The 12,280-nt window shown below is 42.0% G+C and overlaps 1 protein-coding gene across 1 annotated transcript in view; it reads right to left on the bottom strand.

The window, feature by feature from the left end:
• GCS2alpha (glucosidase 2 subunit alpha) overlaps nucleotides 1–12,280 on the bottom strand; it is a gene marked incomplete at its 5' end in the record, with an annotated part of 93,161 nt that overhangs the window by 42,023 nt on the left and 38,858 nt on the right. The window contains 4 exons of the mRNA XM_080268177.1: nucleotides 1–34; nucleotides 3,861–4,048; nucleotides 7,632–7,771; nucleotides 8,728–8,919. The exon at nucleotides 1–34 is cut by the window's left edge and continues 61 nt beyond it. Coding sequence (XP_080124303.1) covers nucleotides 1–34; nucleotides 3,861–4,048; nucleotides 7,632–7,771; nucleotides 8,728–8,919 — 554 coding nt within the window. The remainder of the gene's footprint in view (nucleotides 35–3,860; nucleotides 4,049–7,631; nucleotides 7,772–8,727; nucleotides 8,920–12,280) is intronic.

Here is a 12,280-nt window from a genome sequence, read left to right as displayed (position 1 = left end):
TCCGGATAGGATGAAGATCCAGGCCAACACCAACCTGTCAGAGCGTGTTAGAGGTGAGTGAATATAATCTGACCACTCATTCCGCGTTCAAAACCAATTACAGTAATCCCTCCAATATCCGACGTAATAGAGCCAAAGGCATGTCCGGATAGTGATCCTGTCCGGATATTGGGCCCCAGCCTCCTGGACTTGTACTTATGGACCCTAACTCAGAAAAACACCTACACAACTCCCTCTGGACATGCATTGCACCTATTTAAGACCCAAATCACACCAATAAGGGACATAAAAGATGCAAAAGAACTATAAAATGAGGTTTTAGAGGTGAGTTTATACAATATTAAACATTCTGGGCACTTACAAGTCCCTGGCTCCTGGACTGGTTTGAACCACCAGTTTGCAGTCCACAGTTAATCCTCTGCACTCTAAATTCTAATTTCTTAACACTGCACAACACTGTAAATTCCCGTGTGTTCTAGTGGCGAGGTATTGCAGTTTATTCACAAAAAACAAGGACCTGTGGCTTGCACTGCTATAAGCATCTGCTTTCGATCAGAGTTAGGCTGTGACTGTTGATGATGGCAGGGTACCAGAGTTGCCAGATCGCAACGGCCACATTACCAATCTCCTCAACTTTCATTACCAAATTTAACTTTTCATTACCAAATTCATAAAGCTGGCATTTATTCTTCACTAATTATATATACAAGTGGAAATACATGCAATCACTCTCCTTATAATTAACACCATGTTGATTATTTTCACGCTATGTAGGGTAGCAGATTCATCAGAGAGAGCAAACAATCCACCATCTCCATCCTGTGTATCCTTATACATGTGAAAAATCCATTTGGTAATGCATTATTCTGATTCATTACCAAACGAATTTTTCATTACCAAATTGGCCCACACTTGGCAATGAAAAATACCAAATGGCAACCCTGACAAGGGAGGGGGGAGGGGGAGGAAGGAAGGGGTGAAGGGACCATGGTGTAACAGCTGTTCGGCACCACGCGGCAATTTCAAATTATGGAAGGGAAAAAAGTCAGAATTTTTTCGAATTTTTAGCGGTTCTTGGCCCATTTTGGGAATATTGGATCCCGGGACGATTATGTCCAGTTAATGGGGATGTTCGGATATTAGAGGGATTACTGTACTAAAAAATATATAAACTTACTGGACTGTTTATTTTTTATGGCAGAAGGTGGCTTGATGTTTAGCAACTTCATCTGTCTGTCTATCCAACAATTTATAGAAAAAAAAGTGGGAAAAATCATGATCAAAATCTGAAGTGATGTTTGTACTGACAGAGGTGAATCAAGTATGATAACTGTGACTATGTAAACATACATTCATACAGTACTTTAAATACAAAATTAAAAGCAGTTTCAGAAAAATCCTAGAAATAGAGATTAGCTTCCACAAGCTTCTTATAGGGTCACCCTGAAACACCCCTAATGAACTGCTCAGCATGGCAGAGGTAGGCATTCTAGGAAGTCGCCATTTCATCAAACATAATACAATATACATTTTAAACTATCACAAGGATTTAATATTTATTAAGGAGAGTCTTTCCCCCCCCCCCAGTATGCACCTTTCCTAAAATGTCATGTACATCTGTGGTCTGGGAGATTTAGAAAAAAATAGCCTTTTTCACTTACAGAATTTTCAGAGAAAATATTTCTATCTATCTATCTATAGCCCGATGCCCTAATCCTGCAAAGGGTGGCCGCAGACAAAACGCCTCCAAGTCGCTCTGTCACCCACCATTTGACTACCCTCCCCCCAACTCACCCCCCCCTCCCTCATATACCTCTCAACTCCATCCCTCCACCTCATCCTCGGTCTACCTCTCCCTCTCCCTCCGTCCACCCCACCTACATACACCCTCTTAGTCAGTCTTTCATTCTCCATTCTCTCCACATGTCCAAACCACCTCAGTGTATTTCTCCTAATCTTCTCAACCACATCCACATCCACCCCACAGAGTTCCTTCACTTCTTCATTCGTCAACCTGTCCCTCCATGTCACTCCACATGCTCCTCTCAAGTAACTCATTTCCACTGCTCTCACTCTTGACTTGTTCCCATCTTGCAAGGTCCACACCTCGCTTCCATACATCTGGGTAGGGATCACAATACTATCATGCAGTGACTTCTTAACTTCCATACTCACCTCCCTATTTCTCATCACTGCTTTCAGTGTACCAACAACCTTCCTTTCCTGCTGTACCCTTTCACACACTTCATCCCCCAAAGTTCCATCCTTACTCATCACACTACCCAAGTACTTGAATGGACTCACATTCTCCATATCCTCACCATCCAACCTCACTGCACACTCTGTGACTTCATTCCTCTCAAATACCATAAATTTACTTTTGTTTACATTAACTTTCAGATTCCTCCTCTTACACACTGTCCCAAATTCATTCACCAAACCTTGCAACTCCCATTCATCTTCACTCAACAATACTGTATCATCAGCAAACAGCAACACCGGAAGCTTCCAAATCTCACCCTCATTCATTAGAGCCACCCCCACATCCACTGCCTTACCCTGCACCTCCTTTACAACCCCATCCATGTATACCCAGTATATTAAACAGCCATGGAGACATCACACAACTCTTTTTCAGTCCCACACTGAAATAAAAGAACTCACTCAGCTCACCATCCACTTGCACCGTAGCCCTAGCTCCTTCGAACATACTCTTCACAGCACTCAACACCTTCCCCTCTACTCCATATATTCTTAATACCTTCCACATACCTTGCCTATCTATTCTGTCATAAGCCTTCTCCATGTCCATGAAGGCAGCATACACTTTCCTTCCCTTCTCTAGATACTTCTCCACTAAACATCTTAAAACAAATATCTGATCTACACACCCTTTTCCCTTCCTAAATCCCCGTTGTTCTTCTCCAACAAGCTCCTCTGTCATATGCCTAACCCTATCAATGAGTATTCTACCATATATTTTACCAGTCACACTAAGAAGGCAAATACCCCTGTGGTTACCACATACTTCTCTCTCCCCTTTTCCTTTGTATAAAGGAACAATTATACCTGATTTCCAGTCCTCTGGAACCCTTCCCTCTTCCCAAGCCAATCTACACAACTTCCATATCCACTACACAACAATCTCACCCCCATACCTAAGCATTTCACCACACACTCCATCAATTCCTGGGGCCTTTCCCAACTTAATCTTCTTCATCGCTTCCACTACTTCCGCCCTACTGATCTCTTCCTCCCTCCTCTCATCTCTTCTTCTCCCAGATATTCCCCAACCACTTATACTCGCACTGCTCTCACTCTCTACATTCAACAAATCCTCAAAGTGCTCCTTCCATCTCCTCAATTTCTCTCTCTTCTCCACCAACAATCTATTATTCCTATCTTTCACTCCCCTACTATTTCCCCTTTCACACTGCCTTACTTACCAAACATTAATAAAAATCCTTAGTAAAACAATCTTTCGACTTGTAAATGAAATTAAATGGAAAACTTTAGATGCCCTTGTTCATGCACTGTGATAAGATGAAGATTCCTTGTTTCTGGTCATCAGGGTATACTTTGACTCACTAGCCCCCCAGACAGGTGGGGAATAGGTAACACTGGCCACAATGTGTTAAGAAGTTGCGTCATCTTATGTCTAGTTATTCATCAAAAATAAAGATGTACTACACACCACGAAAGAACACGGAAAATGTGAAAATTTAAATAAGAATAAGGCACACCAGAGAGGTTACAAGAAATGCACTTAGAAAGGCATGCTGCAGACTTGGGCTTATGGATAAGAATTCTAGGAAACTGGCATATACCCTGGTACACTCACTGAAAAGTCCATTTCTTACCATCAAACTCACTACCGTCCTTTGTATGGACAAAAAGGTCACGGTCATGGATCTCCTTGTACAAGAAGTAGTTATGGTCCCGTTTGATATGCGGATCCACAATGGTGACCAGTTTTCGGCCACGGGCAGTCAGGTTGGCTGTCATTTCCAGTGGGTTAGGAAACTTGTGCTGATCCCAAGTGAAATACCTGAAGGGTGATGAAAGAACATCAAAGATATCAAAAGAACTGAATAATAACATATTTCAACAGGTGGGCTATCTAGATCCCCTTACCTAAGCAACTTAACATAAACATAGGCTATGCATCGGGTGACATTAACACTCATCTGGCAACAGCACATTACTGTAAAACATACCTGAAAAATATCATCATCATCATCCGGACCTCCTTTCCCACCTTAGGACACGGTGAGGAGTAGCAATGTCCAGACAGCCCAAATCTGCCCAATCTAATGGGCATCATTTCCATTCACTCACCACTCAAGCCACCAGACTCCTGACTCTATCTGATATGCCAAAAACATTCACCACGTTCTGTATTTTCACATAAACGTACCACACTGAGTCAATTCAGACGCTGTCAAGTTAAAGAGGTGTGCCAAATCCCTGACCATGCGCTTCTCCTCACAATATTCATCCAGCCAGTTCAATCTCTTGTCAGTCCCCTAACCTCACCAACTTCCAAACCTCTCTTCCTTACAAACTCATCCACCATATCCCTCCACCTTCTCCTTGGCCTACCTCACCTCCTCCCTCCTTCAAATTCACTCAGATATACCTTTTTCACCACTCTGTTGTTATCCATTCTCTCCACAAGACCATACCATCTCAGTACACTCTCTTCAATTCTGGTGTCCACAGATTTCCTCACTCCACATTTCACGAATCACATTATTTCGTAACCTATCCACTCTCTATACTCCACATACATTCCTCAGCAGTCCCATCTCCAATGCCCTCACTCTTGACCTTTCATTTTCATGCCACACCATAGTCTCACATCCGTATGTTAAAGTTGGCACTGATACTCCTTCTCGTAAGCCTTGTGCAGCTGCAACACTCAAGTCTCTGTTTCTTATCAAGGCCTTTATTGTGCCAGCTACATTTCTTCCCTGTGTCACTCTACTTTCCACTTCTTTTGCACATTTACCTTTTGTTTCTATTGCTATACCCAGGTACAGTAAAAGCTCGATTAACCGGAATGCATGGGGATTCTTCCATTCCAGATATGAAATTTTCTGGATAACTGAATGTTACTCTTTGAAATTTTCTGGGAGGTCAAACAAATGAACTTGGGATTTTACTTTATTTCATAAAGTACATTTTTCAGTATTAGATACAGTAAAGGTAAGATGCAGTACAGGTACACCACAGTACACAAAAAAAGACTGCGAGAGAAATTGTACAGGACTGAACACAAACCAGCAAACATTACCAAAAATTATTTAAAGAAAAATTTTGCATATGTTACATGCCAAAATAATTTTGAAAACTTAGCTGCATACACTACTTTATCCTGTACTGTACAGAACTAATCAAGAATTATATGGGGATCATCAGGATGAAGAGATGAGGATTCAGACAGTGGAGAAGAAGAAGTGGAAGGAACAAGGTCAGGAGCTGAGGAAGTGGAAAGAACTGGGTCAGGAGCTGAAGAAGTGGAAGGAACTGGGCCAGGAGCTGAAGAAGTGGAAGGAACAGGATCAGGAGATGAAGAAATAGAAGGAACAGGGTCAGACGCTGAAGTGGAGGATTTAATTTTCTGTCGCTGCTTGCGATTTGAATCGGAGAAGACCAATATCTGGAATATTTTCGACCCCATGCTGGATCGAACTTGTGTTCTGGTTATACGGATGTGCCAATGCATCGGATGCCGGTTAATCAAGCTTTTACTGTATTTGAACTCTCACCAATTCCAGCCTCTCTCCATTCACTGTAACATCACACTAGGAGTCACCTTCTTTCTCAATAAACATCACTTTACTCTTTTCTACATTCACTCTCAAGGCACGGCACTCACAGCCATCACCAAAACTCTGCACTAGTCTACCAAGTTCTTGTCTGGTATTTACAAGTACAGTAGTACTGGATCATCATCATACAACAAATCTGAGATATTCCATTTATCACCATTCATTACCAATGCCATCCCCCTTTCCATTACTCATGTTTTTACTTCTCTCATCATTCCATCCATATATATATTGAACAATCATGGGGACATCACACAACCTTGTCACACACCCACACTAGTTAAAAATTATCTGATGTAAATTAGACTCTGCCAAATGGCACCATGGATGTTGAGCTTTCATAGGAAAGTAATGTTACTTGTGTTAACTAGGGAGCATCTAAAGTTAAATACACAACACTAAAATGATCATATGACTGTAGCTGTGCTAAACAGGGGTAGTGGAGTTATTGGGCAGACTTCAACAATTACTGGCACTTTTAAACTACCCCTGTTTCAGTGACATCCCCACTAACAAAGCTAAATCTAGTCACACTGTCATCAAAATGAGTCAAGTACAGTAACATCTTCCTAGTCATTTAGTAGTTAAATATTTACCATGTACGTTAAATATCTACCATGTGCTAAATGGTCATTACGATCAACAATGTCAGCCCTGATTCCTCTAACAAAACTGACAAGTTGTTAAGTTACTGCTTCACCTGGTGCACATTTCTCTAGGTGAGGTAAGAATGTCTGTCAATAAAAAAGCAGAAGAATGTGTATAGATGATATGTTCAAATTGGGAATGGAGTTAGACAGGGTGGTGAAACAGAAGAATGTATTTAGATATATTCATATAGGATGAACAAAAATAAATAATGTAGGATAGCGAAATGGCTAAGGTATATGTTAATGAATCTGAGAGTGGAAGGAGGCTTGACAGACCAGGAAAGTAGATGGATTATGTAAATGAATGCGAGAAAGCAAAATATGGAAATATAAATGGGTGGATGAAGTACGCATACAAAAACATGTGACAAGGGTACAGCACCCATTTTTCAAACTTTGCAGCTCACAATGATTGTTCAATGTGTGTGTGTGTGTGTGTGTGTGTGTGTGTGTGTGTGTGTGTGTGTGTGTGTGTGTGTGTGTGTGTGTGTGTGTGTGTGTGTGTGTGTGTGTGTGTGTGTGTGTGTGTGTGTGTGTGTGTGTGTGTGTGTGTGTGTGTGTGTGTGTGTGTGTGTGTGTGTGTGTGTGTGTGTGTGTGTGTGTGTGTGTGTGTGTGTGTGTGTGTGTGTGTGTGTGTGTGTGTGTGTGTGTGTGTGTGTGTGTGTGTGTGTGTGTGTGTGTGTGTGTGTGTGTGTGTGTGTGTGTGTGTGTGTGTGTGTGTGTGTGTGTGTGTGTGTGTGTGTGTGTGTGTGTGTGTGTGTGTGTGTGTGTGTGTGTGTGTGTGTGTGTGTGTGTGTGTGTGTGTGTGTGTGTGTGTGTGTGTGTGTGTGTGTGTGTGTGTGTGTGTGTGTGTGTGTGTGTGTGTGTGTGTGTGTGTGTGTGTGTGTGTGTGTGTGTGTGTGTGTGTGTGTGTGTGTGTGTGTGTGTGTGTGTGTGTAATGAAAAATACAAAAAATATGTACAATGATCAAACCTGTGAGACAAGGCTAGGATTCTGAAGGCTAGACTGTTATGTGATTCACTGACTCAAATACCTATATGTAAGACACCATCTGTGCCATGGGCACTATGAATAAAGTGAATATCATCTAACAGAAATAGCACCATTGGGGCAGAAGTAATTATAAAATTCATACAGGATTCTTACCTCTTTCCATCTGCATGCTCAATGTCCAACCAGATAACATCCAATGGAATATCATGGGTGTCAAATTTCTCATTAACCTGACACACGTCCTCTTCATCATTGTAGTTCCAACGAGACTGGTGATATCCCAAGCTGAACAGCTGAACAAATGAATGAACAACTTGAGTTACATTATTGCTACCTAACCCCAGAAGTATTCTGGTCTCCTTCACATGAATAAAACTGCCTGGAGTCGGCCAAAATAAGATCCTCAGCAGTTATTTTCCATCCATCCAACCATCAATCATCCAATCCTATGTTGCCCCATGAGGAGCACAGAAGCCCTGGGCTAGACAAGTTGGTCCTGACATTTCAGATGAGAGTGACCAGCCTTACTCATCCCTGACTAGCATTACATGAGCAATAAACCTCAACCACCCCTTGGATATAAATCTACACAGGCTTAATCTGATAAGAGTGCCTTTACTGCCCACTAAACCATCAGGTGCCACAATTTGGTTATATGGTTACCACCCAGTGTAGTAAACTGTTTCCTGGTGTACAGGAAACCATTTAGCTTGTCACTCAGTGTAGAGTCACCCATAGGCAGAAGGAGGAGGAAAGAATGAAGTAAAGAAAGACAGAAAAGGAAGTGTAAAGTCACCCGTAGGCAGAAGGAAAAGGAAAGAATGAAGGAAAGAAAGAGAAGAGGAAGGAAGGAAGAGAGGAAAGGACAGACATCCAAAGCAGCACTACATCAAGTGAGTGAATGGTGACCACTCAAATAAAATATTTTTATAAAGTGTTAGGCAAAAATATTATCTTTCCTTTAATCCTTCTTTTTACCCCAATTACAATATCATGCTACTGATACTAATATTAGTGAATACAATCCATGATGCATAACACGATATTACATTATCCCTTACTATGTTGCTACTGTTACTGCTCCTGGTTTACCAAGTCAATGAACTGATGGGCTGCTGACACTGGCTTACTGTTTGGCAGGAAGCACTCATGAGATCTGTAGTGTAAATTACACTGAAATTCTGTCAATGTCAGGGTAACTATGTCTCCAACGTGGTACATTAATGATAAGTCAATGAAAAATACTCACCGGGGGAAGATTGGCGTAGCCAGTGAGTGAACCATATTGCCTGAAGACGTCAAGTGGTCGAGGTCCCAGCATCACAAACAGATCAATGATCCCAGACTCAGAAAACCAGTGAGTGGAAACTTGTGGTGGATCAGACTCACCACCAGAGAAAAAGCCAGTAATGGAGGACACAACATTGGTGTCAGGTAGTTTCTGAAAAGTAAGAGTGTTGAAAATTTAACAGTACAGAAGCACTAGAAAGATGCTAGTCCATCAGGGCAGTAATACTGGGCTTTGCTAAAGTCTATGGGAGTGAAACACCTCATGTAAAATAAAACAAAACTCAAAGAGTGACTACTAGTAAGACTCCACAAGATACTCCATCATCTAAAAATATCATCATCATCATCATCATCATCCAGACCTCTTTTCCCACCCTAGGGCAGGGTGAGAAGTAGCAATGTCCAGACAGCCCAAATTTGCCCAATCCAATGGGCCATGCTTCCATTCACTCATCATTCAAGCCCCCAGAATCCTGGCTCTATCGGATACGCAAAAACATGCACCACGTTCTGTAGCTTCACATAAATGTATCTAATGAAGTCAATCCGGATGCTGGCATGCTAAAAAGGGATGTCAAATCCCTGATCATGCACTTCTCCTCACAACATTCATCCAGCCAGCTCGATCTCTTGTCACAACACATAAAATAAACTATTATGAGGACAATTATGCTCAATATAGCTACGATATACTCAGCGAAAAAAAATACTACAATCATAAACCCGCACTGCATTCTTACAAAGTTTTTAGCTTAATCTGGCACACTCCAATCTTTTTTTTGTTTAATAAAAGAATTGAGGAAGGAAAAACAACTGAATAAAAAAAAACCATACTAATCCATACACTTGATTACTGGTGTCCTCTGTTCATAAAATATCTGTAACAGTTAGACTTGAACAACTGTAGGTTGAAGTTTTGAGGGAAACAACTCTGGCAAACCGAGTTCCAGAGAGATGCAGTTCAGGGAATGAAAGAATTCTGATAGGCAGAAGATCTGCAATATGGCTGAGTGACATTCCAGTCATGAGCTCTACCAGATGCCTGTGTAGCATGAGGGAAGGCATGAAGAGGTGGCACAATGGATGCAACTTCGTCTGAGCATTTGTTATAAAAATATCTGTAAAATAATGCAAGGGAGGCAACATTCCTTCTTACTTGTAGGGGAGGTAGTTTTTTAGTATAACAGGGTTATAAATAATTCTAACAGGTTTGTTCTGAATTTTGTCTATCTATCTATTGCCAGACGCCTCAATCCCGTTTGGGGTGGCCACAAACAAATCGCCTCCAAGTCACCCTGTCCCCCGCCATTTCACTGCCCTGCTCCCAACTCACACCCCCCTCTCTCATATACCTCTCCACCCCATTCCTCCATCTCATCCTCGGCCTCCCCCTCCCTCTTCCCCCCTCCACCTCACTCACATACACTCTCTTCGTCAGTCTTTCACCCTCCATCCTCTCCACATGGCCAAACCACCTTAGTGTGTTCCTCATAACGCTTCCTATCACATCCACATCCACACCACAACGCTCCTTTATATCCTCATTCGTCAGCCTGTCTCTCCACGTGACTCCACAGGCTCCTCTTAAATAACTCATTTCCACTGCTCTCACTCTTGACTTGTGTCCTTCCAACAATGTCCAAGCTTCACTTCCATACGTTAGAGTTGGTATCACAATACTGTCATGTAGAAACTTTTTCACTGCCATGCTCACTTCCCTGTTTCTTATCACTGCTTTCAAAGAACCAGCAACCTTTCTTCCCTGCTGTACCCTTTCAAGCACTTCACCCTCCAAACCTCCATCCTTACTCATCACACTACCCAAATACTTAAACGTACTCACATTTTCCAATTCCTCACCATCCAACCTCGCTGTACATTCACTAACTTCACCTCTCTCAAAGACCATCACTTTACTCTTCCCTACTACATTCACCTTTAGGTTCCGTTTCTTACACACTCTCTCAAACTCATCCACCAAGCCTTGCAGCTCCCTTTCGTCTTCACTCAACAACACAGTATCATCTGCAAACAACAGTACAGGGAGTTTCCAAACACTATCCTCTCTCACCAGGGCCACTCCAACATCCACTACCCTAACTTGTACCTCTTTTATTACCCCATCCATGTACAGATTGAACAACCATGGAGACATGACACATCCCTGTTTCAAACCTACTTTCAAAGAGAAAAATTCACTTAGTTCACCATCCACACGCACTGCAGCCTTCGCACCATCGTACATACTCTTCACAGCATTCAACAACTTCTCATCTACTCCATATATTCTTAACACTTTCCACAATCCTTGTCTATCCACCCTGTCATATGCTTCCTCCAAATCCATGAAAGCCGCATACAACTTCTTTCCCTTCTCTAGAAACTTTTCCACTAAAGATCTAAGAATGTATATCTGATCTACACAACCTCTTCCCTTCCTAAAGCCTCCCTGTTCTTCTCCAACTAATTTCTCTGTTCTTTCTCTAACTCTGTCTATAAGTATCCTACCATACACTTTTCCTATTATACTAAGAAGACAAATGCCCCTATGATTACCACACACTTCTTTTTCCCCTTTTCCTTTGTACAGGGGAATAATTATACCTGACTTCCAATCCTTCGGGACTCTACCTTCCTCCCAGGCCAATCTGCACATCTTCCACATCCATTCTACTACTATCTCTCCTCCATGCTTCAGCATTTCACCACACACTCCATCAATTCCTGGGGCTTTCCCCAATTTAACTTTCTTCATTGCTTCCACAACTTCTATCCTACTGATTTCTTCCTGTCTTCTCACCTCCCTCCTTCTCCCAGCCATTCCCCAGCCACTTATACTCGCACTACTTCCAACCTCTACGTTCAACAATTCCTTAAAGTGTTCTCTCCATCTGCTCACTTTTTCTCCCTTCTCCACTAGTAATCTACCATTTTAATCTTTCACTCCCCTGCTAACTTTACTTCCACCCTGTCTTACTCTTTTCACTTCTCTCCAGAACATTTTCTTACAGTCCCTCCACTTTACACTCAAATTCCTTCCAAATTCCTCATCCACTCTCTTCTTACTCTCTCTTACTAATCTTTTCACCTCTCTCTTTCTTTTTCACATATAACTCTCTCTTCCGCCTCTCAACTTCTTCCATGCTCCCATTTCTCATCCATTCATTGTATGCTTTCTTCTTTTGTGCCACAGCCTGTTTCACCTCTTCAGTCCACCACGCTGTTCCTTGCACCCCCCTCCGTCTTCTCTTCCTTCCACACACCACATCACATGCTGCACATATTTCTTCTGTAAATTTTTGTCTAGTTGTTTTAATACAACCTCTCCTCATCCATTCCACAAGGGTGAGCAATATTCATGCTGAGAGCACACGACTCTTATAAATTATAGCTAACTGCTCGTCAGTGAAGAAGTTACAGACTCTGTACAATAATCCATGTTTCTTTCAGGCGGTTTTAGCAAGTGATCTGACATGAGAGGTCCAGCTGAGGGCATTGTTAAGTGAGACAAC

This window comes from Coenobita brevimanus, chromosome 26 (assembly GCF_032717465.1).
Source record: "Coenobita brevimanus isolate Jiangsu-jjx chromosome 26, ASM3271746v2, whole genome shotgun sequence".
Taxonomy (NCBI): domain Eukaryota; kingdom Metazoa; phylum Arthropoda; class Malacostraca; order Decapoda; family Coenobitidae; genus Coenobita; species Coenobita brevimanus.
The sequence above is the reverse complement of the archived record's forward strand: the minus strand, read 5'-3'. Positions and strand labels throughout refer to the sequence as shown.